The 21,298-nt window shown below is 40.1% G+C and overlaps 5 protein-coding genes across 5 annotated transcripts; all 5 read right to left on the bottom strand.

Moving 5' to 3' along the window:
* Positions 1-18: 18 nt before the first annotated feature.
* LOC106365584 (50S ribosomal protein L20-like) lies at positions 19-1,181 on the bottom strand. Its single transcript, XM_013805012.2, has 2 exons — positions 879-1,181; positions 19-373 (listed from the first exon to the last, which is right to left on the bottom strand). Exons 1-2 carry the CDS (start codon positions 1,062-1,064, stop codon positions 179-181), a joined length of 381 nt encoding a protein of 126 aa, XP_013660466.1. The 5' UTR covers positions 1,065-1,181; the 3' UTR covers positions 19-178.
* A 1,445-nt stretch (positions 1,182-2,626) lies between these two features.
* On the bottom strand, positions 2,627-6,208 carry BNAC05G12780D (protein HIGH CHLOROPHYLL FLUORESCENCE PHENOTYPE 173, chloroplastic). Its single transcript, XM_013805013.3, has 13 exons — positions 5,356-6,208; positions 5,005-5,217; positions 4,717-4,921; positions 4,558-4,633; positions 4,305-4,440; positions 4,128-4,232; positions 3,916-3,996; positions 3,737-3,826; positions 3,541-3,606; positions 3,409-3,465; positions 3,242-3,319; positions 3,061-3,108; positions 2,627-2,927 (listed from the first exon to the last, which is right to left on the bottom strand). The coding sequence occupies exons 1-13, from the start codon at positions 5,926-5,928 to the stop codon at positions 2,856-2,858; spliced, it is 1,800 nt and encodes a 599-aa protein (XP_013660467.1). The 5' UTR covers positions 5,929-6,208; the 3' UTR covers positions 2,627-2,855.
* Positions 6,209-6,759: 551 nt separating this feature from the next.
* On the bottom strand, positions 6,760-14,711 carry LOC106365587 (histone acetyltransferase HAC12). Its single transcript, XM_013805014.3, has 17 exons — positions 14,065-14,711; positions 13,804-13,922; positions 13,469-13,583; positions 13,039-13,300; positions 12,732-12,950; positions 11,316-12,550; positions 10,797-11,093; positions 10,425-10,703; positions 10,140-10,268; positions 9,847-10,047; positions 9,623-9,765; positions 9,225-9,537; positions 8,997-9,136; positions 8,736-8,814; positions 7,914-8,306; positions 7,559-7,779; positions 6,760-7,385 (listed from the first exon to the last, which is right to left on the bottom strand). The coding sequence occupies exons 2-17, from the start codon at positions 13,848-13,850 to the stop codon at positions 7,271-7,273; spliced, it is 4,188 nt and encodes a 1,395-aa protein (XP_013660468.2). The 5' UTR covers positions 13,851-13,922; positions 14,065-14,711; the 3' UTR covers positions 6,760-7,270.
* A 231-nt stretch (positions 14,712-14,942) lies between these two features.
* On the bottom strand, positions 14,943-16,937 carry LOC106365588 (NADH dehydrogenase [ubiquinone] iron-sulfur protein 8-B, mitochondrial). The gene is made up of 8 exons (XM_013805015.3): positions 16,686-16,937; positions 16,215-16,284; positions 16,092-16,145; positions 15,931-16,022; positions 15,734-15,847; positions 15,576-15,643; positions 15,345-15,456; positions 14,943-15,255 (listed from the first exon to the last, which is right to left on the bottom strand). The coding sequence occupies exons 1-8, from the start codon at positions 16,737-16,739 to the stop codon at positions 15,160-15,162; spliced, it is 660 nt and encodes a 219-aa protein (XP_013660469.1). The 5' UTR covers positions 16,740-16,937; the 3' UTR covers positions 14,943-15,159.
* Positions 16,938-17,124: 187 nt separating this feature from the next.
* On the bottom strand, positions 17,125-20,655 carry LOC106365589. Its single transcript, XM_013805017.3, has 9 exons — positions 19,716-20,655; positions 19,521-19,650; positions 18,946-19,451; positions 18,786-18,866; positions 18,434-18,538; positions 18,226-18,339; positions 18,067-18,150; positions 17,918-17,989; positions 17,125-17,726 (listed from the first exon to the last, which is right to left on the bottom strand). Exons 1-9 carry the CDS (start codon positions 20,034-20,036, stop codon positions 17,466-17,468), a joined length of 1,674 nt encoding a protein of 557 aa, XP_013660471.1. The 5' UTR covers positions 20,037-20,655; the 3' UTR covers positions 17,125-17,465.
* Positions 20,656-21,298: the final 643 nt, after the last annotated feature.

Here is a 21,298-nt window from a genome sequence, read left to right as displayed (position 1 = left end):
TTTCATTTCTGAAACTAATAAACAAGAAGACAGAAATGCATTCTCTCAAGATTTGCCAAAGTTAAATAGTTATCACCAAACCGGCGTACATGTGATTCAGACAAAAAAGCTAAATGGGGTATGTGTTCCATTTGAAAGAGAACAAGACGGGAGAGATGAAACTAACTTGGATTCATAACTAGGCATTAATAGAAGAAATGTCTAGTTTACGAGGAGCTTGGACAACGTTCTTATTTCCAGGGAAGGAGTTGCGGGAGACGTCAACGAGTGCTTTGAAGCTGTAAGGCTCATGCATAGATAACTCAGAGAGGACTTTACGGTTCAGCTGGATGTTCTCCTTCATCAGTCCGTGGATAAAGTTACCGTAATTCACCTGTTTCAAGCTTTAAACGTTAAGATTCCAAAAATTTCTTCACCAGAAACAGGGTACTGATCCACATATATTAAAACAGATGCAAAGAGAGATATACAGTCATTAAAGAATAAAACCAAGACTAGAAGTAAACAGAAGAAGTCAAAAAGGGAGAAAATTTAAGGACAAAGCTGAAACAAGGTAATCGAGTTATATGAATAATATGTTCCTCAATTTGTATTAGGAGCCAAGGGTTTCAGTGCGTTTGAAACAATTGACAAGAAACCAAACTACAACTTGGGAGGTAGACGAAGACAGTAATCAAACATTCAACTTTACAAAAAAAAAACAAAACAAAACACTAAAGATTATAAACCCTAAAATAAGTTTGATTTCAAAAGTGTCATTTCTAAACTAATCAGCGCAGCTAGAACGAAATAGAATCCAAAGGAATCTAGCAGTCAACGGAAGGAATCAGGCGAAACACCTAATCAGAATTTTGGGGGAATGCAAAAGAAGAACGTACACCGTGCTGACGGGAGCCAGCGTTGATACGCTCGATCCAGAGACCTCTCATCTCACGTTTCTTGTTGCGCCTGTCTCTGTAAGAGTACTGAAGAGCTTTCTCCACTCTCTCCCTCGCGATTCTTATGCAGTTCTTCGCTCTTCCCCTGAAACCCTTCGCTAGCTTGAATATCTCCTTCTTGTTCATCTTTCTCCTCTCCTCCACTCCACTCTTCTTCTTCTTCTCCCTTTCCTTCTCTCTCACTGTTTAACGCCGCCTCTCTCTCTCGCTTGTGTTTTTTCAGCTCCTTGTCGGGTCGGATCCGAGCCAAACCCGGTCACAATTAAATAACCCATTTAACACCGAAACTGGAAAAAGTAAAAACCCATTATTGAATCTAATGGGCCTCACTCCATTATAGCCTAACAGGAGACACGTGTTGCCACGTCAGGAAAAAAAACATTGATACGTCAGAGTCAAAAAAGAAAGCTCCGGAGAAGTTGCGTACGTGTCTCCGACGTCTTCACTTTTCGACTCTCGCGCATAGGAATGTCAAACAGGTTGATCCGTCTCGTCCCGTCCCGTACCGCAGCGGACTCGTCTTCGAGCGGATCACGGCAGGTCAGGTCCGCGCGGGCTGCGGTCCTCAAAATGGCTGACCAAACCCGTACCGCAAAACATGTAGGCCTTTGCGGATCGACCAGCAGAACATAGAATTACAAACGAACATATGGCTCCTGAACGCTTCAAGACATGATTCAGGACGCTTTATCAGTTTCATGACGCATCAGTAAGTGAGTTTAGTCGATGATTGAACTGGATATGGCAAAACCCTTGTTAGTTGAAGATTTTAGTTGAATCAAACACTAGTTTATTTACTTTTGTTAGACTCCAAACATTTTTAAAATAAACAATAATTTAGTTGTTGAATCCAAATATTATAAATCATAAGTTCATAACAAATGCTTTAGTTTTCTGAATCCAAAATTAAATAAAACCAACACCAAATCAAGGATGCTAATCCCAAAAATAAATAAAAAGAAAACATCAATCACACTTCTTGTTCATCATCTTTATCACCAACAAGCGACAAAAAGATGAGAATTTCTCTTCTTCACCATCAACTTCATCTTCTGCAAATAAGAATAATAGAAGTTAGTTAAAGATATATTGAAACCTAAAACTCCAAAATGTATGATAATGTGAACAAATACATATAGGCAAAACTATGAAGAATCAATTGCGAGAACTAGATCTTCTTTTTCGGTGGAAAGTGAGTTTTCAAACTTCTTATGATGATTCGAAGAAGCTCCACCAGTGCAGATTGAAGGCGCTTGGGAGACCAGAAGCATCATCATCACCGGAGCTACATAACGTCGAATCACATTCTCTCTCTCTCCCTCTCTCTCTCAATGTTTTAGGCGAAAGCAGAAATAGGGACTTAGGGTTGCGGGTCTTCAAAATCCCGCAGGTTAAGCCCATCCCGCTTTCGACCCGTCCCACTTTGAACCCGTCCCGCGAGGCCCGCAAATTTGCGGGCTTACCAAATGGAGGCCCAATCCCGCCTCGCAGCAAGCTTTTACGGGCCAAGCCCGCGGTCCAGGTCCTTGATTGTCATTCCTACTCGCGCCAAACCTTTGTCAAAGCTTTGATGATCAGAGATGGGATACGACGGACAATCTGAAGTAATGTCATGTTTGCTTATACTGTTATAACATGAGCGCTCTAACTGTATAAATTATTCATTTTATAATGAGTGGTGTGTAATATAGAAAACAAGAATTTCGCACCCTTTTCTTGTATTACACAAACTCAAAAGATGAATATAAGACAACAATGTCAGAGGAGATAGATACCAAGGAAGAAGAGATTCTTGTCTGTACAGATTATACAAGTACACGTATGTATATATGTAATGTATATCAGAGGTTGAGATGAATACAACAGCAGAAAAAGGATTCTTCCTTTTCATTTCTGGATTGCGAGGGAAACTTTGTATCATGTGTTCTTCTCAAGTACAGATAAAGCAGGAGTCAGATAGTTGTTCGCCTTGTCTGGCAAATGAGCCACCTGAAAGCAGCAATACATATATATATATATATAGAGAGAGAGAGAGAGAGAGAGAGAGAGAAACAAGTAACTTTGTCAGATTATAATGTAAAAGTGGCAACTGTAAGTGTTCCTCTTATGGTTTATTCCTTACCAGCTCGTAGAGCTCTATTCCTTGCTCAGCAACGTATTCATGGCAAACCTGTAAGTGAAAACAAAAGTATGTGAGATCCAATGTTGTCATTTCTTTTGTTTACAGGTCATAGACTGATTTCTTCTTATGGGTCAATAGCTGAATCATATTTTCAGCTGCTTTTATGTAAACTGCAACTCACATCGAAGCTTTTGTTTCTCGCCGTTGAATCGTGCAGTGACTTGACACAAATATCAGCCACATCCGCGCAACTAATGCCCTGAAAATTGATAGATAAATTGCGCATTGGAGAGTTGAGTGAGTTCACCGGGAGAGAGCGTAGTGACTTGTGTTGTGACTGAAACTAACCTGAGATATTCTGTTTCCCTGATCAAATATCAGAGCTCGTTGACCGCCTGGCTCCTCCTGTATCAGAAAATTTGTAAGAATATAGTCAAATCCATAGATATATACATTGGCTAAAACTCAAAGAAGAGTTACCTTCAAGGGACCAGGACGAATAATGGTGTATCCAAGGCCTGATCTTCTCAATGAATCTTCACCAGCCTGACACATTTTAGCGGACAGTCAGACAAAGAGCAAGAGATGTGAAAACATAGCAGCCCTGAATATGGGTAGCCTCAAGACAGATCCAAGAGTTGTTGCAATGTGCGTTTCAGAAAAAAAGTAGACTGACCCTCTTAGCTTTTAGCACTTGCTCCCTTCTGTTGGGTTCTACTCCAGAACCAGTACATGAAACCAATATAAAGTCGGTTTCTTGACCGGCCTACAGATAAAAAAGCAGAAAGTTGATACTTCTCCTGTCTTCCAAGCGTTGAACTTCATCAAGAAGGATTAAGTTTGAGTACTACTTACAGGCAAAGCCTTGATGTACTCGAATACAAGGCTAAAGCTTCTTAGATCCTGTTGTGCACCAGCAACACCATCAACTGGTCTCTGAAAGAGATTAAAAAACCCCAACACATTGCTAAACTCACACACCAAGGAATGAAAGTATTTGGCTAATAATGATCTAACCGATCAAACCCCCAAAACAAGCGCTGAATCATCGAAAGGGGTAAGCAAACCTGTCTTTTAGGCTCAAAACGTATTGTCAATGTATGAACGAGAAACGGATCTAGCGGTGGATCTTCTGGATTAACCGGACGAAAAGCTGAAAATGGTACCCTTACCTGCTCAAAGAACCAAAGTTTTAGCCAGAGATAAATGAGGAAGAGAGCCAAGACACATGATGCTTTTCATACTCGACAAAATCCAGCTTTGGTAGTAATCCTAGCGAAATACAGTTTGCTCTGAGACATATCTGATGAAGGACCAGCTTCAAGGATTACAACGTAGGATCTTCCGTTCCCACCAACAGAAAGAACTAAGCCTTCATACCTATTGATATAAAAGAATAAGCACACAAAATAAGCTAATGCTTATCTATCCCCTTTCTCTACGTTTCTATGATCCAATCATTTCACAGAACAAGACGAGAGTAAGGACGGTCAATACCTGTCAAGAGTGGAACCTAGTGGAAGTGAAAGTTTCTTAGACAACTCAACATATCCTCCTCGGGTGAAAACATAACCTGCATTTGAAAACCCGGTTAAAACCACCGTACACCTCAAAAGAATTGCCTAACTCTCTCTCATAAGACTGAGTAGTGTGTACCTGAAAACTCAGCTCTCTCAGATTCGGTGAACTCGAACTTAGCATCCATCCCACCATCATATTTAGAAGCAGTTGTGTCCTGAAAGTAAGTCCCTTGACGAACTTCCCAACCGTCAAGCGCCTCAGCAGACTTGAACTTGGCAATCAAAAGCTTGCTTTTGCTGCTTTTACCAGCTCTCAGCTGCGCTAGTCTGTTATTGTAATCCTGCAAAGCACTCAAAACATATGAATGATTACTCTCTCTCTTGTCAACAAAACAAAACCAACTAACTGTTTAGTCATAGATACCTGAAGAGCCTTGGTGAGGTTATAAACACCCAAATGATCAACCCGGACGAGGTCAGCAGTGATAGTAGACCGAGCAGTGGCGCAATAGATGATCTTGCTGCAGCTTTCCACCGCAGACTTAAGCGTTGACGGTTCGCCCACGTCACCGACCACAATATCTACCGATCTTGGCAACATGCTTATCACTTCCTCATCTGTTTTCCTCACCAGTGCCTAAACACAGTAACAACCATTGAATTAAAAAAAAGCTCTATATTTTATGAATCAGCATTTATTTTTAATAATGAAGCTCTAAACAAAGACTTTATAATATACGAATCAGCATTTTATTTAAGAAATGTTAAATCGAACCTTGACGGTGTAGCCACGGAGCATGAGTTTACGGACGACGATACGGCCGATTCTGCTAGTGGCTCCAACGACTAAAACGGTGACGTTTTGAGCGCCGGGGACGGCGAACTCGCACATAGGCCCTTCTCTGATGAGAAGACTGTCGAGAGCATCCTGCTCATCGGGTCTCGTCGTCCTCGAAATCTGACCCAAGCCGGAGAATTTACGCCACACCTCGTCGAAGAGCTGCCGCGATCGCCGTCCCAAACCCACGGGATTCACATCGTCGAGTTTCAGCGGCGGCGGAGACGGAGACTGAGTCCGCGGAGGCGGCGGGGGAGGAGGTGCGTCGAGTTTCTTCGCAGACGTCTCTTCGCCTTCCTTTGTAGCTGTGGTGACGGGTCGGTTCCTGGGCTTCTTTTCGCGGCGGTTCTTGTCGGAGGATGAAGAAGATTGAGCTCTAGGGATTGCGATCTGGGACCGATCGTGGAAATCCCATCTGTGGATTCTGCTGAAACTGTTGCCAAAATTCGAACTTAGAAACCTCCTCGCATCAGTCGCCGCCATGTTACTCCCAACAATACCACCCACCATGTTCCAAACTCTCTTTCCACACCAACAATTCGAGCTCAAGGTTCAATTTTCTCAAGCAAATATATTATTTCAAATATTTGGATAATTATTTATATATATATATATATACACTTGTTATATGAATCTTTGCATGCTAGCCTGTCACTGAGAAGACGCTTCTTGGTCGAAATTGTAAACGGATAACGAAAGTGAGATTTTTCAGAAATATAAAAACAGTTCGAAGAATAAAAAATGGTTGGATCGGAGGATTTTGACATATCAGAAGGAGAGAGAGAGAGTGACGAGGAGAGAAGATGACCACATAATCTGCCTTGTATGTTTTTCGACAGTGATATGACTTGTGAGCCAATTAACAAGCCACGTACACTCTCGCTTTTCCTCTTCTTTTTATTTTCTATTAATAAATTTACTTTTCATAGATAATTTAATATTCCTTTTTTTTCTATAATAACTTACTTTTCATGGATAATTTAACATTCTTTTTTTTTTTCTATAATAACTTACTTTTCATGGAAAATTTGATGGGCAATTCTCTCAAATAACATTTTTTTTAGTTTTTTTCACAAACTAGTTTTAAAAAAAAATAACTAAAATAGCCATTCTTTATTTTAAAATTTTTAATATTTATTTTTTATTTTTTTAAATTTGAAACTCTATCTTCAAAACTCACTCCTTAACTCTAAATTCTAAGTTTATATTAGCTAACTCTAGATTAGTATATTTTTACCATTTATGTGACAAAAACTTTAAAAATAGCTATCATAAAGAATTTTTCTAATTTAATACCTAATAAATAAAAATCCTTAGCATGTCGTGATAGCGATTACCTTGTTAAACCAAAACCTATTCCAATTAAGGATCTGAGAATGTTATTAACACAGTGAATTCAAAAATGTTAGAGACGTATCCATAATTCCATATACACTCTCTTCATCTTACTTGACTAGAAGAAGTTATGTGGTAAGCAAAAATAGAGAAGCTATAGTCATTGAATCACCAACCAGATCAAGCTACTGAACTGAACTAAAGAGTTTGGAACCTGATTTCTTCCTTTTTGAGACCTAACCAGAGCATAAGATCCTTCTACTAAAAGTGGGCACCACAGAGCTTGTGCCCCAAGTTAATCACCACCATCATCATCACTCCATGGCTTGTGACAAAAAAAATACTAATCTCTGTCAAACCGTTATTGGGGTTTGTATCCCTGCTTCTTACGAGTCTTCACTAGCTGGTAATATTCACTTCGTTGTCTTCTTCTTCTTCAAGTGGATTACCTTTCGGAAGGAAAATCAGATTTTCACTTTTGTTTATATCCTAAATCAAATAAATATATACAACTGAATCAACCGGAGGTCCCAGCGACTTCTGCGGCTCTCTGTCGCACCATCTCCATGACGGCTGCCCTGCGCCGTGATTCTGATCGCTGCTGTATCCTTCTCAGACGTTCCTTTAGCTCCCTGAATAGAGAAAGATTCACAATGATCAACACAAATTATACAAACCATTCCTTTTAAGAGCTTTACAGCAAAAAGACTCGGATAAAACAAAGGGTAACTAGTGAATGATCGAGATCCCACAAAGAAATTAATTGCAAAAGTGTTAGACAGGGATAGAAGTTAAAAGAGATTACCCGCATCGAACTACATCGCAATTTGATTCATTGCAGGCCCGAGCGTGGCTTTGCAAGAGATGCACCATTTTCTTGCACCGATCACAGCCTCCTCCCACATGTATTTTGCAATGGACGGCATGTTGAAATAGCCTATTCACATAGCGGCAGTTGGGATATTGACAATCTTTAGCAAGACGGCATTGTATCGCATGCACCAGAAGATCGCGCATTATCGTGAACTGCAAAAATTAAACAATGAAAACGTTACTTCGGAGAAGTTTCGGGAGCTAAACAGCATATATCTACCTAATAAGCAGCCTAGAGCAAGAGAAGAAGGTGCAGCTTTTTCGAAAGGAGAGAATATCTTTAATACCTGCAAGACTCGCAATTGCCTAGCTTCTTTATTCTGAGCATTCTGATCAGCTAGTGACGGATGATTTGTCAACTTGTGAGGATGATTAACACAGCCTTCTCTACTGTAACAAGCATTGCATACATCGTAGTCCGGGCAAACTTCACAACGCCAACCTTGACCACTTTCGATATCGAGGTGACATGCGTTACATGTTGCGACAAAAGCAGGAGCAGTTGGATTGTGCAAATGATAAAGCACCATCATTGAGGAATGTTTCGCCCGCCTCAGTGTATCATACTGATAATGGTTCCCCTGACAAAGACTCAGGAATGCTTGCCTCGTATCAAAAAATTCACTTTCAAGTATCGCATCTCTATCCGTGGTGTCTGCAGGAATATCGGTGATCTCAACCTACAAAATACACAAAAAATAAATAATCTCATGAAAATACAGAGACACATGAGACTAGACGAGAGAACCTCTTCTCAAATTCCAAAACTATCTGATACGAGCTTGCAACTATGCTTTTGTTCTCGTAATAGGAGCTGTTGTTAACTCGACAAAAAACAAACAAACTAAAGACTAAACTAAGCAACCGTTTTAACCCTAGTGGCTCTTAGAGAATAAGGTTAATTGTCGGAACATGATATAGGAGACATTATAGTGGTTAAGTTAAACTAAACTAAAACCTAACCAAAAGTACTTTTATCCTTAACTAAGGATAAAATACACACCAAAACCTTAATACTACAATAAAGTAAGGAAATAGACACAACACTCAAGTTCTTTCGTCGACTGTATGTTAAACCGTAACGTGTATCACAAGTCAATGTAACTTACATGATACAGTGTGTGTTGATTCTTTTGATTAACAGGATGCCTTTCTTTGCCCCATCGTTTCAGTTCAGCCTCATAGCACCTGAAAGGTTGAATAACGTATCAGAGATAGAACCACTCTATCAGGTAAAACACACGCATGGGTTTAGCAATAAGTCTCTCTCTTCCAAGAAGATAAAAACAACATCTTCCAAGTTATACCAAATAAAGCGCGGGAAAGAGAAAAAAAGAATTAACTAGCAAAAGAGGCAGGACAATTCTTACCCGTCACATAACTGGAAGTCTTTGCACTGGCTGCAGACCCAACGATTTCCAGTTACCATCAGTGTACAGCAATGCGTGCAACAAGGCTGCAAGTGAACCATGATAAAATCCTCCTTCATGGGGCGAATGGTCTCACCAAGCTAAAAACGTACATAAATAATATTAACAAAAGAACCGAACTACTGAAACTGATATGCAAGAGGAAGGGTGCTAGAAAGAAACGATTACTTTATGCATTAGCAGCTGATCTATGGACATATTCCTAGACAGATCCAACTGGCCGGATCCTTTTAGAGCCCTTTTTGTAATGGGTTTCTTCAGAATTCCTTTCTTATTTCCCTTTCTACCATCATCTTCTTGACCCATTTGTTGTATGATATCCTCTGCTGCACCTGGCCAATAGTCACCATCGAAATACGGGAGCCTAGCTGCCGTAACCTTAGCTCTACATTCACCAATTTGCAAGAAAAAATGGTCATATAGATTTGTAGTTCCCACTACAATCCCTTCCTTTGCAGCTTTTCTCAACATTGCTAAGTACCTGTACCAGGAGCAAATGGAGGATGTAAAAGATTTTTTCATACGAAAAATCTATGAAGAAAATTACCAAATGCAATTGGACTGACCACCCCCGTAGTTTATCAGACTTTGGCGTTTTCTGAATTTCTGGATGGCAATATAGGATATAGTCATCACCCTTCAGTGGTGGACAAGCCCATATATAGCAGCTTGTGAAACCACGCATTTTGCAGTAATCCAGGTAACCAATCTGAAAAAAACATCAATGCATACCCTTGAATTCTCCATGCAATGTAAAGACACACAAGTCTTGGTTAAAACCAGGACTTACTAGAATTTCTTGGTATACAAAAGTGCGCAGAGCCTCTCCATAAGCACATTTAATCGCAGGTCTAAAGTACTTCACAGAATCCAGATACGAGAGAAACACACGGCGATGATTAGGAGATGAACATTCGGATCCAAATTCTTGGACATACATCCCGAACAAGCAAACTTCTACACCTTCAATCTTCTGGAATAATAGAACCACCTGGCAAAATAAAATTTATTGCTTGAAGAACAGTATCATGAAAATGTGAACGTGAAGTAAATACAACAGTGGTGTGCGTGAATCATTCTTACCTTGGACTTGTATGGAAATTCTGTGGGGAAATTATCCTCCCTAAAAATTTCAAGAAATCGAGATTTGACTTCCAGCTTCTTGTCAACGGATAGAACAACTCTAACAACAAGGGATTCAGCAGTAGGAATCTGTCAGTGGGAGAAAAAAAAGGAAAAAAAATGGGTGACCAACCAGTAAACTTCAATCCATCGTTTCCAGAGAAGCACAATTTAATTGAAGATAAGACTCAGAGATGCAAAATCACATGAAACCTTAAACCTTGTACAAGTCAACCGCGAGATTACCTCATCACAAATTTTTCCTTGAGCCCTGGCTCTCTCAGTCCTTTCCTGCTCCAGCCTTTGAAACAACCGCTGCTCTATATGGTCACTGAGAATCGTTTTTGGCAGGTCTTTCGCTCCAAGAACAGCGCTTTGAAGCAAAGGCTTTCTCTCATTGTGCTCTACCTCAAGTATATAGCAATTTGGGCAGGTGTACTCAGCTTGCCCCCCATCATTCCTTCTCCCATTAAATAGAGCACATATTTGATGCTGCCAGGCCTCACATTTATCACACTGGACCCACTGGCAAAAAATATGTAAGGCAATAAAAAAACTAAGAATACCTACAAGGTGAGAGGAACATGACTATAAAAATTTACCGAGTGGATAGCTTACCCATTCTTCAGTCTCTTCATCGTTTGTCTTTTTCTCGAGTCTTGCCTTTGGCATCGAAGTCCCTTCAGCGAGTATAGTGTCTCCTCGGGATCCATTATAACAGGGAATACAAAAGTAATGCCGATGTTCACCAGATACAACTGTATAGTACATCGCATTTCTTTTGATACGAGCACCACAAGGAGTACAATAAATAGGTGGTGGCTCGAACGTAAGCTTCTCCACCGCGCATAACTGGCAGGAATTCTCATTCATCGAATTCTCCATGGCCTGATTCTTTTCTGCATTGACTTTATTCTGTAGACAAATAGAAATTATATGACAAGTTATTCATCAGCGAGCACATACTTTCAGATAATGTGGAGAGAACTGTTTAACGGAGCATCTCAGTTGCGCTCTTAAAAATTCATCCTGAACAAATAACAACTGTATAACCAATGCCACGAAGAGTAAACAAAGAAAAATCTACGAATAAAACTTGCTTTTCTCTAAACTTTCGAAGTAAATAAAGTTGCACACCTGGCCAATCCACTGACGAAGACCACGAATATGTTCTCTCACTTGTTCGGGAGTGAAAAATTCAGTCAAAGAAACACCCTTTATCTTTGGGTTTCCAGATTTTGATGCAACAACATCAGCAGACTCCACCAGAACTTCTTTCTTCGTCTCTTGCTCCATTTTTATGTTTTCTTGCTTTGGCGAGGCACCACATAGATCATGTTGACCTGGTTCACTGACAGACCTAGGCTTCGGATCATTTTCAAAAGCTTCATGCTTTTTCTCTTTGATGCCGAATCCAGCTTGAACAGAAATATCAGAAATTTCTTCTATCACTTCCACGTTCTCCGACTTCAATACCTCATGTGCATCGCTGTGCCTATGATCCTTTCTTTCAGCATCCTGCGATAATTCTGTTTCTGTTTTTGAAACAATGGAGCTTTTACAACTTTCAGTCTCAGAGACCACTGGTTGAAAAGACGGCTCCACTTTCAACCGTTTTGATGAAGCTTGCAAATTATCTAAAGTGTCAGCACAGCCAGGGGCACTAGAAACAGCTCCAGCAGTAGCGCATAGTGAATCATTTGATACTACATCTCTGTTCACCGCGATCACTGCACTGCTTTTGTTTTGTAAACGGGCCTGGAGACGCGCATTAGCTTGGTGCTGATTGTAGGTTCTTCTCACTGGTACACAGAGGCGGCACCGAATATCCTTGCAGGTTTTAAAGTGGATAATCAATGACTTTGTGATACCACAACGCGAATACAAACACCGAGGTTTTACACAACTGTCCATGTGACTCCATAGTTTCTGAACAGTAACGCAATTTCGCTCTGTGCACTTCCCTACTGGCGGTTTGCAGGACCGTGCATGAAGTAGAAACAAGAGCCATCTCTGTTGATATGCAATAGAATTTTGCAGACTATGGGATTCGGATATGGTAGAAGTGTGATTTTGATCAATAACAGACCCTTCGGTCAAATTATTAGGTTGAGCTTCATCTATTCCGGTACTTCTTCGACGGAAATCCTCCTGAACCTTCTGTTCACTTGACATACCATTAGAAATTTGAGTGTTTTCCTGAGACTGGGAAGGCCATTGACCCCGTGGACTGGGTTCTAATTCTACTCCAACAGCAAGATTTCTAAAACTGTTCTTAGGATCAGAACCTATATTCTGAGGGCGTAACATTTGCTGAATCTGTCGGATTCCTAATCCAAAGGTGTCAGGATTTGTTGCTCTATAACCTTCCCCTGAAATATGAAATAACATGCTTTAGATATTACTAGTAGTCAATCACAAGCGCCAAACCCCAGGAAAGAAACATACATTATACATATGAAATCAGATTATCAAGACCAAAAAAGGAGAAAATTACCCAGCTTTCCTGACAGGGATGTTATACAAGGATTACGGTAAATTTTTAAGAATTACCTGTGTCTACACTTTTTTCGTTCACTCCAACACCATCCTTTACAGAGTTATTGGCCACACCAGAAAATCCATCACTGTTGTTATTAGTACCATTGTTAGCGAACCCAGGCGTAGGAATCATCTGGGCAGTACTTCTTTGACAACCCAAGGATGCCAGGTTCCCTCCGGAACCAAGAGAAAAGTTTCTCGATGAACGTTGGTATCCAGTAGAGACATTGCCTGTAAACAAATTGCTAAGGTGTCAGGGACACATGAGATGAAAAGTTCCAGGAAAAGGATCTATGAGCATTTTAACGGGAAAAAAAACCTTCATGCATGCCCCCAGCAGCTAGAAGGTTTCCAGTGTTCACAGCTGTACTTGTGCTGTTGTTGTTTCCAGCTACTGTAGCATCAGCAGAGGATGTAACCACCGAGCTAGGATTACCCGCTGCGTGTGATAATCCTGGAGTAGGTATCATCGCTCCAACCGAAGACGAATCAGCAAGTAGCTGATTGTAGTTACTCATGTATCTGCTTTTCATTAGGCCCATAATCCGAGACTCAAGGGTTGACCGGTTCACGTAATCCTCCTGTAGTATAAGTTGGAACGTATCACAAACGAAAACAAATATTTCGAGCAAGGACATGAATCAATAAGCTGGATCTAGATGTCAAAAAAGCATCACCAAATCTTGTTGGAATTTCACAAGTAAACCGAATCCTAAACGCTAACTACCAACATTAGACACGAGAGATACCTTTGAGTTAGCCATCTTATACAGCCCCTCTTCCAAGCGTCTAGCAATCTCCATAAACTTTGCCTTTGACGCAGCATCAACAGGAGATTGTTGCCGTTGCAGTACAATGTTAAAGCTGGAAGATCAAGGAGGTTCAGATAACATAAATAAACACTAAAATATCAGGTCACAAGCAACAAAGAAGATATACAGTAATGCAGGCAAGAAAGTAATCAGTTCGATCATTCCCATCACAGATTGAGATAACAGTAACTCAATCCACTACAAGCAATATAAGATGAAGTAAGCAAACATAGACATGGTACAGTGGAAAGACACAAAGGGTGAAGACTTACACAAAGTTTTGCATGTACTGCCGGAGTTTCAAGTTATCATGGTCCATAGGACCAACGGTGTTACGTGAAGGCCCTCCACTAGCACCAGCACCAGCACCAGATGAAGCAACAACTAAGTTCTGCATTTGCGAGTTCCCATTAGTCTACAGTTGAACTAGAATGATAAGACTAGAGATGATCAAAGCATTGCAAAGGCCAACATTAAACCAAAGATACATTCCCCCACAATTATTAAAAAAAAAAATAATAACTCAATCCAACCTCGAAACAAAGAAGCAAAACTCTTTTCTCTCGAAAGGTCACGGAAACAAAATCGTTACGAGTGATTACGATGATCGAGTGTCCGAAACGCAGTAGAGAAGAGGCAATAGACTCGGTGATGATCGAGAGAACCTCACTCGCACAAAGCCAGGAAGATAAAATTAGGATCCAACGAGCAAGAACGAGATCACAAACCCTAAAGGCGGCGAAACAAGAAGAATATAAAACCGAATGATCGACAATTTTCGAAAGATCGGAGAGGTTTCCGCCGGGGTCGGAGTTCTTCCAAGATTTTTTAGGGCGATTTTGGGGATTTTCTTTTCTTCTTTTTCTCCTTTTTACTTTTTTGGGGGTTTTTCGTTTTTTTTATTTTTATTTTGGAAGTAGTAATTACTAATTACTACTTAGTAGTACGCAAAAAGACACATTATATAAACATTTACCTTAATTAATGGTTTCTTTCAAATCTGATTTAACCTGTGCAAATTTACTTGTGCCAATTAGCACCATCTTTGTCCATTGTCCTGCTTTCGATTTTAAAACCCAACCACGGCACGTACATTAGCTTGCTGCTCAAGGCAGGTCGTGCCTGTGGCCCTCCTTGCAGTTTTTTTTTTATAATTGCTAATCAATGCGCTTTGTGGAGGACGACTACGAACAATACACGGTTCAACACACACTGTTCATGTTGACTCCATAATGCCTGATCAGTAACGCAATTTCGGTATGGGAATGGCGGTTTGCAGGTCCGTGCATGAAACAGAAACAAAGAGTCATCTCTTATGATTTTTGGACGTTGTGGCTTGCTTCTGTTTTTTCTTTTGTTTGGATATTTAACATTTTGGCTACACTAGACTAGAGGGAGAGTAACAAACAACTCCATGAAACTATAATTTTATATCTCAAAAGTGTTTGGTATGGTATTTATGGTCCGACTTAAACCGGAAACAAAACCAAACCCAGTTTTCACATGAGTATGGACTTAAAAAATCAAATAAATACAGCAAGGCAGTAAGAGTGCAAAAGCTGAAGCATTTTATTTTAAACCAAAACTTTTTCTGAATAAATTAGGCAACAGACCTTTAAATTTTTTGTTCAGCGGTAGAGGCTCTCCGACTTCAGATTCTCGGCAATCTCTGTCTCCCACCGATCTCCATTCTCAAGAAGTTTCTCTTTGTCATACAGAAGCTCCTGCAGCGTTTTAGTAAAACGAAGAATCAGATACCCATCTTAACTTTAGGATCATGTACAAATGGTATGTATCTCTATCTAGTGCCTACCTCGTGAGTCTCGGTTGCAAACTCAAAGTTGGGTCCTTCGACGATTGCATCAACAGGGCAAGCTTCTTGGCAAAAACCACAGTAGATGCACTTTGTCATGTCGATATCATACCTGTGTACAGCTCCAAACCATCACTACACTTACACTATGAAATGTACATAACCCGAGAGACGAGATGGTATCTAGAAGAAAGCATATGGTTAATGAATGGGAGCTTATTAAGTGGAGACCTGGTGGTTCTGCGGCTTCCATCTTCCCTCTCCTCTGCTTCTATGGTGATTGCTTGAGCTGGACATACCTGATGAAAGGAAAAAAAAAACAGTATCCCTCAAATTTCAGGTGAATTGTGATGCTATGGTACAAGTAACGTAGACTTTTAAAAACTTACAGCTTCACAGAGTTTGCAAGCAATGCAGCGTTCTTCCCCAGTTGGATACCTTCTAAGAGCGTGCTCACCACGGAAGCGAGGGCTCAATGGACCCTTTTCAAAAGGATAATTGATCTGCATACAGGAATAAAACTTACAGAATTCACAATATGCTTCTTTCAACCTAATTACTCAAGTCTGAGAAGACTGTCACTCACAGTAACTTTTGGATCAAAGAAGTACTTGAGAGTCAGCGACAAACCCCGGACCATTTCAGTGAGAAATAGGGTGTTCATGCTCCGCTCAAAGACTGCAAAATTAAGAACCGTCAATACTCATAGAAAGGGGTAGAAAAGTGTGTGTGGATCAAATAGCTTACCAGTGCTCCAGTCCTTGGAGATCTCCTTAGCAAGTTGCTCAGCTTCTTCATCATCTGCAAGTTATAAAGGCAAACCATTAGTCTAATCATATATGCCTGAAACAAGAGAAGAAATATATATACCTTTATTAGTGCCATACGATATAGCACGGGATTGTAGCGCAGAGAGATGAGGTCCCTGCCCTGAAAAAACCTATAATCAAAGACAAGGCAAACGTTAAAAACAAGAAGAATCTCATCAGTCATCATTATCATAACCCAGCAGAAGAAGCTAAAGAACGTAAAAGTTTAACTATAACAAGGTTGCTCTCAGTTAAAGGCAATGTATTTGCAGAGATTGAGCTAAAACATTACCCATTCTACCTTAAAGGAAGAGTAACGACATATAGAATAATAAAGCCTCGTGATGATAATCAAACAATAACAATAAACTAAATCCCTAAAATCTGTAGCCAGTTTCAATTGGTGTTAAATTAAAAAATTCCAAATTCCACCAAGCTATAGACCAAAAGATGCAGACTGGAATGGATAGCAACACTAAGGACATAAAGTGAAAAAGAAAAAAAAAAAAAAAAAGAGTGAAAAGATTCATACGAGATGTCGGGCGCGGAGAGCATTGAGCGACCTGCGAGCTAGCAATGAAGCCATTGATGGAGCTCCAAATATCAAATTTAGGTCTTTCACTGGTATTACACGATGATACACAAATAAACCCGAGAAGAGAAAGTTCGATCTCTCTCACAAGTCACAAGGACAAGGGCATGGACACGAAGAGGACAACAAAGCTCGGATCAGATGTCCATTTACGAATTTACCCTTGTTGTTAATTAGGTCATAACCGGGGAAAATCAACCTTACATCAAACCGGATTTATTTTATCTGGTATGACACACACATTCCAAGTTCTCAAGCTGCGGACCAAACCAGACCATTGACCACTGTTCACAATTTGGTAATCACAGATTCGGTTAAATGTGTGAACTTTTCAACAGAAAAGAGAAATAGAATCAAACTAATTTAGAAAGCATTACCATGAGAATGGATCATGGATCTAAATTACTAATATGAGAAAAACACACAATTTTTAAAACTTCATGTTTATCGTTAACCGGTCTTCTTGGGTTTCTCTCAGAGAAAAAAAAAACATAACTTGATAGTACACAAACCTCCACAGGTTCTATTTACAGACAAGGGATCTAAAAGTGTTCGTTTCAAGCTGCCCATGTCTGTATCTTCTTCATTAGCACCTTGAAATGTTGTTCCTTTTAGGGTCTTTCTTCATATTCACATGGCTGAAGTACTGAACAAGGCATAGAGCGCCATTGACCCCCATTGTTGTTGATCTCGCCATTTGAAGTTGATGTGGGTATTCCCTCAAGTTGATGTTCTTCGAGATTGTTTCTTGGTTAACTTGAAAGGACTCCAGCTTTTTCTGCGTTTTGAGGTCTCACAGAAGAGACCAGAAGCCATAGCTTGTTGAAGCCATAACTCAAACTCTTCCTCATCCTCGTCCATCATCTCCACATCAAGATCCCACGGGAACCTGCTCGAGTTTGATCTCTGCGTTGTCTTTTCCAAACCAACCATGTTCACATGGAAACTTGGTCTATGTGTGTTTGGTCTACACGCCATTCCCTTCAATCAAAAAAGAGTATATGCATATCATCATCACTTTCACATATTGTACAAAGTTTTAAAGCTAATCCAAGTCACTTGAGTGAAAGAAAAAGCCCTTAATTGGATTATTGAGATGTCTTAGTCAAGCCAATTATGAACAGAGAGAGTTATAGCATCGGTTATTACTGGTAAATAAACAGAGCACCAACCTGACATATAGCCCATTCTGAGACATCAAAGATCTTGCTCTCGGCACAAACAAAAGCTCGCGGTATTTCAATCTACGAGACAAGACAACAAAAGAGTTAAACAACCATTACTAGTAAACAAAGTAGGAAGAAAGAACTGAAAGCCTAACCTTATGTGCTTTCTCAAATACCAAAGTCCCTTTGTGTTCAACCCATCCGTCACCATCTTTGGCTTGATGATATTGACCACAATCCTATAATTTTAATCGAAGCAATAAGCATTTAACAAAAAAAAAAAGATATCATGCAGAGTGAGTGAGTTAGCTAACCTGACACCACCTGGCCTTTGCCTTACTCCTGTTGGTACATACCCAAATGTGTGAATTACCGCACTTAGTACAATGTATGCGCCTTGACTCTTCTGATCGATAATCAGGACCATTCTGAAAAACAAAATTCAAAAAAAGATGTTCATCAACTTTAATGATAACAACACATAAGGCATCAGAAATCTCACAACAGACTGTATCAACAAACCTGATGCGAAGAAGCATGTGATGTCTGACAGACTGTCCTGGTCCTAGATTCTTCTTTCTTTAACTGCTCATCGTAATCTCTCCTCTTAACAGCATCAGAGAGAACCTGAAAATTCATCCTTTTCATGTCTAGATATTCATAATAGAAAGAAAATAGCGTCTGACTACAGCATCTAATCTGAAAACTACCTAGTATGTTCTAAAACTCGGTATAGGCGGCTGGTCTTAATATCTCATGTATATGATTAAAATCGGTTTAAACCGTTAATCGGTTAAAATTGATCTAAATTAGTCTAAATTTGTTAAATTAAGCAATAAAGTCAGTACAAATCCGCAAGTAAGCTGAAAACTACCTCATAAGCACATTGAAGTTTCTTGAATGATTCACTTGCCAAAGGACTTCCCCTATTCTTATCCGGATGAACCAGCATTGCCTAAGAACATAGAAACAGAACCACAAAGTTAACTCACAAGCCAAGAGGAGATACAAAAGTCAGTTTCAAAACAACATACCTTCTTTCTATACTCCTTCTTAAGCACCGCAGCATCAATCTTTTTATGCCGAGGGAACCCCAAAGCTTCGTAGTGATTCAAACTATCCAGTATTCTTTTCATCTCATCAGCTGAACCCGTCTCTTCTACACTTACTACTTTAACACTAGAAACCTCCTTCAAGTCACTAACAACAGTTGCCGGGGACGCTGGCTTATTAGCCGACTTATTCTCGTGAACCTTCTTCTCTGGTACTTCTTCAACAGGAGGAGGAGAAGGGTACTCAAACTCTCCTGTAAACTCCTCCTCTAGTACGGTTTCAGGCTTCTTCAGCTCCTCCGGCTGTGCTTTCTCACTAACGCTATCGCACCACTGAAGAAGACGAATGAATACATCGTTGGACAAGAAGGCAAGATTCATCGAGAGAATAACTCCAGGCCATCCAAGTCTGACATTGACAGAGTAAATCGCATAGACCGTGGCCATAAGAACCACAACTCTTGCGTGATTCAAGGAGAACAAATAACCTGATTCAAAAAATAGTTGAGAGAAATTAAACAAAAGAGTAATAAGAAGAGAAGTATATTGACACTTGCCTGCAACTATGAATAATGTTCCGGTGATCCAAAAGTTAGCGTACATCCACATAATCAAAATCCCAAATAGTCCTACAATGAAGATCCCCGGAGTGCAACCTAAGTACACAACAACAGCACCAGCAGCTCCCTGCAATGATAAAAAAAAATCAAGAACGACTCGATTAAGAACTGAGGGGTCTAAGAGGGCCTTACCATACCGAGGAGGACATAGACCAAGCAAGATACTGAAGTCAGGCTGAGAAAGCAACTCCACATGATCAGGAGCAAAGCAGCTGAGCCGAACTTGGCACTGGACTGGAAACCCCTCAAAACGCAGTCTTTCCAGTAAGAAAACGACAAACTAAGCAGCCCTAAGAGCTTCCCGCATCCACTGCACACTAGTGGCCAGTGACGCTCTACGAAAGCTTCAGTCTTTCCCCCAAAACATTGCATTGCAGCACAAACCCACGAGCATAAATGTTTCTGAGACTGTAACCACTTCCAACCTTGCTTAACCAATCCTATATCCTCCATTACTAAATAAAGAACCCTAAACCCTAAACCCCAAACCCCAAACCCCAAACCCCAAACCCCAAACCCTACCCCCCACAGCTCAGATCAATTCTGAAGAGACTGGTAGTAACTCAAGCAAGCGAGCTTATTGGCCGTTGCTTTGATCTGTTTTTTTAGATCAGTAGACATTACAAGAGGTTTGGTAGCTAATTCAATTGCCTTCCCCTCTTCCTAAACACACAAAACCCTAACTTTATCCAACAACAAGCCGCATATCCTCAACCCGGATCCCAATTAACTAATCCTAGTATCTCTCCGTGGAACAACGCATGAAAAAAAAACTTCGTCAGAGCATCACCGTGCACCGACAAGCACTCCCCACGTTCGGTGCGTGGAGTAGAGAAGAGAGAGAGTGAAGAAAAAAAAAAGCAAAAGAGAGATGAGCTTTAGTTAAAGTAAATGGGTTACTAGTGTAGAGATAAGCTCGGGAAATAGGAAACCACAAAAAGAGCTCATGGAAGAAAAGAAAAAGTTGGAAACTTTTAAAAGATTCAAAAAAGTTCTTCGGGGAGAGAGAGAGAGAGAGAGGAGAGAACACAGTCACACAGATCCAACCGTGGCGTATAAAGACACAGATTAGAGACGAAGGCAACATTAAAATACTTTACCTTTATGCTACTGTTCTTTACTTCTTATCGTTTTGGACTTGGATTAAGTGAACATTAAATTCGTGGGCCCCGCATCCCAGCCGAACCGTGCTGTTTCGACCAGACCGAGCTGATGTCAATCAATCGGACAGGACTTGGTTTAATCTCCCGGTTAAGACTCATTCAAGAGCACTGAAACTTTTACTAAACATAGAGAGATGCAATGTTCGAAAAATCGGTTGGTCAGGCGCCTTACAGAGGATAGGTGTTTTAAAAATCGGTCTAGACGACGCCTAGTTAGAAAATTTGATATAAGCGAAACGATTTTTTCAAACTAATTTATTAAAAAATCAGTTTATACGTTCAAAAAATCGGCCTAAGCGCCTGCTTAAATCATAATCTTCTATGAGGCGTTAACGATTTTTAGAATAATGCAGAGGATTAATATTTAAAAGGATGTCTAGAATTAGTTGAACAATTTTTTCAAAAAAATCTGCCTTTTCAAAAAAAATTATCTGTTTAAAAAATCATTTTGCTCATATCCTATTTGCTAAATCTGACTAAGCGGACTAGCCGGAAGCATATACTAATTTCTAGAACACTGAGATCAGACAGAGAACACACAGATCCTAACTC

Source organism: Brassica napus, chromosome C5, assembly GCF_020379485.1.
Source record: "Brassica napus cultivar Da-Ae chromosome C5, Da-Ae, whole genome shotgun sequence".
Classification (NCBI taxonomy): Eukaryota; Viridiplantae; Streptophyta; class Magnoliopsida; order Brassicales; family Brassicaceae; genus Brassica; species Brassica napus.
Note: the sequence above shows the minus strand (reverse complement) of the source record. Positions and strands in the feature narration are given on the sequence as shown.

What these genes read in the sequence shown, in the direction of transcription:
- LOC106365588 (XM_013805015.3), bottom strand. Translation starts at nt 16,739, where the DNA reads ATGGCTTCATTGCTAGCTCGCAGGTCGCTCAATGCTCTCCGCGCCCGA. An exon ending in ATCGTATGGCACTAATAAAG is followed by an intron (nt 16,146 to 16,214) that starts GTATATATATTT and finishes TATAACTTGCAG; the next exon opens with ATGATGAAGAAGCTGAGCAA. An exon ending in TCTTTGATCCAAAAGTTACT is followed by an intron (nt 15,848 to 15,930) that starts GTGAGTGACAGT and finishes TCCTGTATGCAG; the next exon opens with ATCAATTATCCTTTTGAAAA.
- BNAC05G12780D (XM_013805013.3), bottom strand. Translation starts at nt 5,928, where the DNA reads ATGGTGGGTGGTATTGTTGGGAGTAACATGGCGGCGACTGATGCGAGG. An exon ending in TGAGAGAGCTGAGTTTTCAG is followed by an intron (nt 4,634 to 4,716) that starts GTACACACTACT and finishes TTTCAAATGCAG; the next exon opens with GTTATGTTTTCACCCGAGGA. An exon ending in CTAGGTTCCACTCTTGACAG is followed by an intron (nt 4,441 to 4,557) that starts GTATTGACCGTC and finishes TTATATCAATAG; the next exon opens with GTATGAAGGCTTAGTTCTTT.
- LOC106365587 (XM_013805014.3), bottom strand. Translation starts at nt 13,850, where the DNA reads ATGGACCATGATAACTTGAAACTCCGGCAGTACATGCAAAACTTTGT. An exon ending in TTGTATACCAAGAAATTCTA is followed by an intron (nt 9,766 to 9,846) that starts GTAAGTCCTGGT and finishes TGTTTTTTTCAG; the next exon opens with ATTGGTTACCTGGATTACTG. An exon ending in ATCAGCTGCTAATGCATAAA is followed by an intron (nt 9,137 to 9,224) that starts GTAATCGTTTCT and finishes GTACGTTTTTAG; the next exon opens with CTTGGTGAGACCATTCGCCC.
- LOC106365589 (XM_013805017.3), bottom strand. Translation starts at nt 20,036, where the DNA reads ATGGAGGATATAGGATTGGTTAAGCAAGGTTGGAAGTGGTTACAGTCT. An exon ending in AACATTATTCATAGTTGCAG is followed by an intron (nt 19,452 to 19,520) that starts GCAAGTGTCAAT and finishes TTTTTGAATCAG; the next exon opens with GTTATTTGTTCTCCTTGAAT. An exon ending in CAAAGGCCAGGTGGTGTCAG is followed by an intron (nt 18,151 to 18,225) that starts GTTAGCTAACTC and finishes TTAAAATTATAG; the next exon opens with GATTGTGGTCAATATCATCA.
- LOC106365584 (XM_013805012.2), bottom strand. Translation starts at nt 1,064, where the DNA reads ATGAACAAGAAGGAGATATTCAAGCTAGCGAAGGGTTTCAGGGGAAGA. An exon ending in CTGGCTCCCGTCAGCACGGT is followed by an intron (nt 374 to 878) that starts GTACGTTCTTCT and finishes AGCTTGAAACAG; the next exon opens with GTGAATTACGGTAACTTTAT.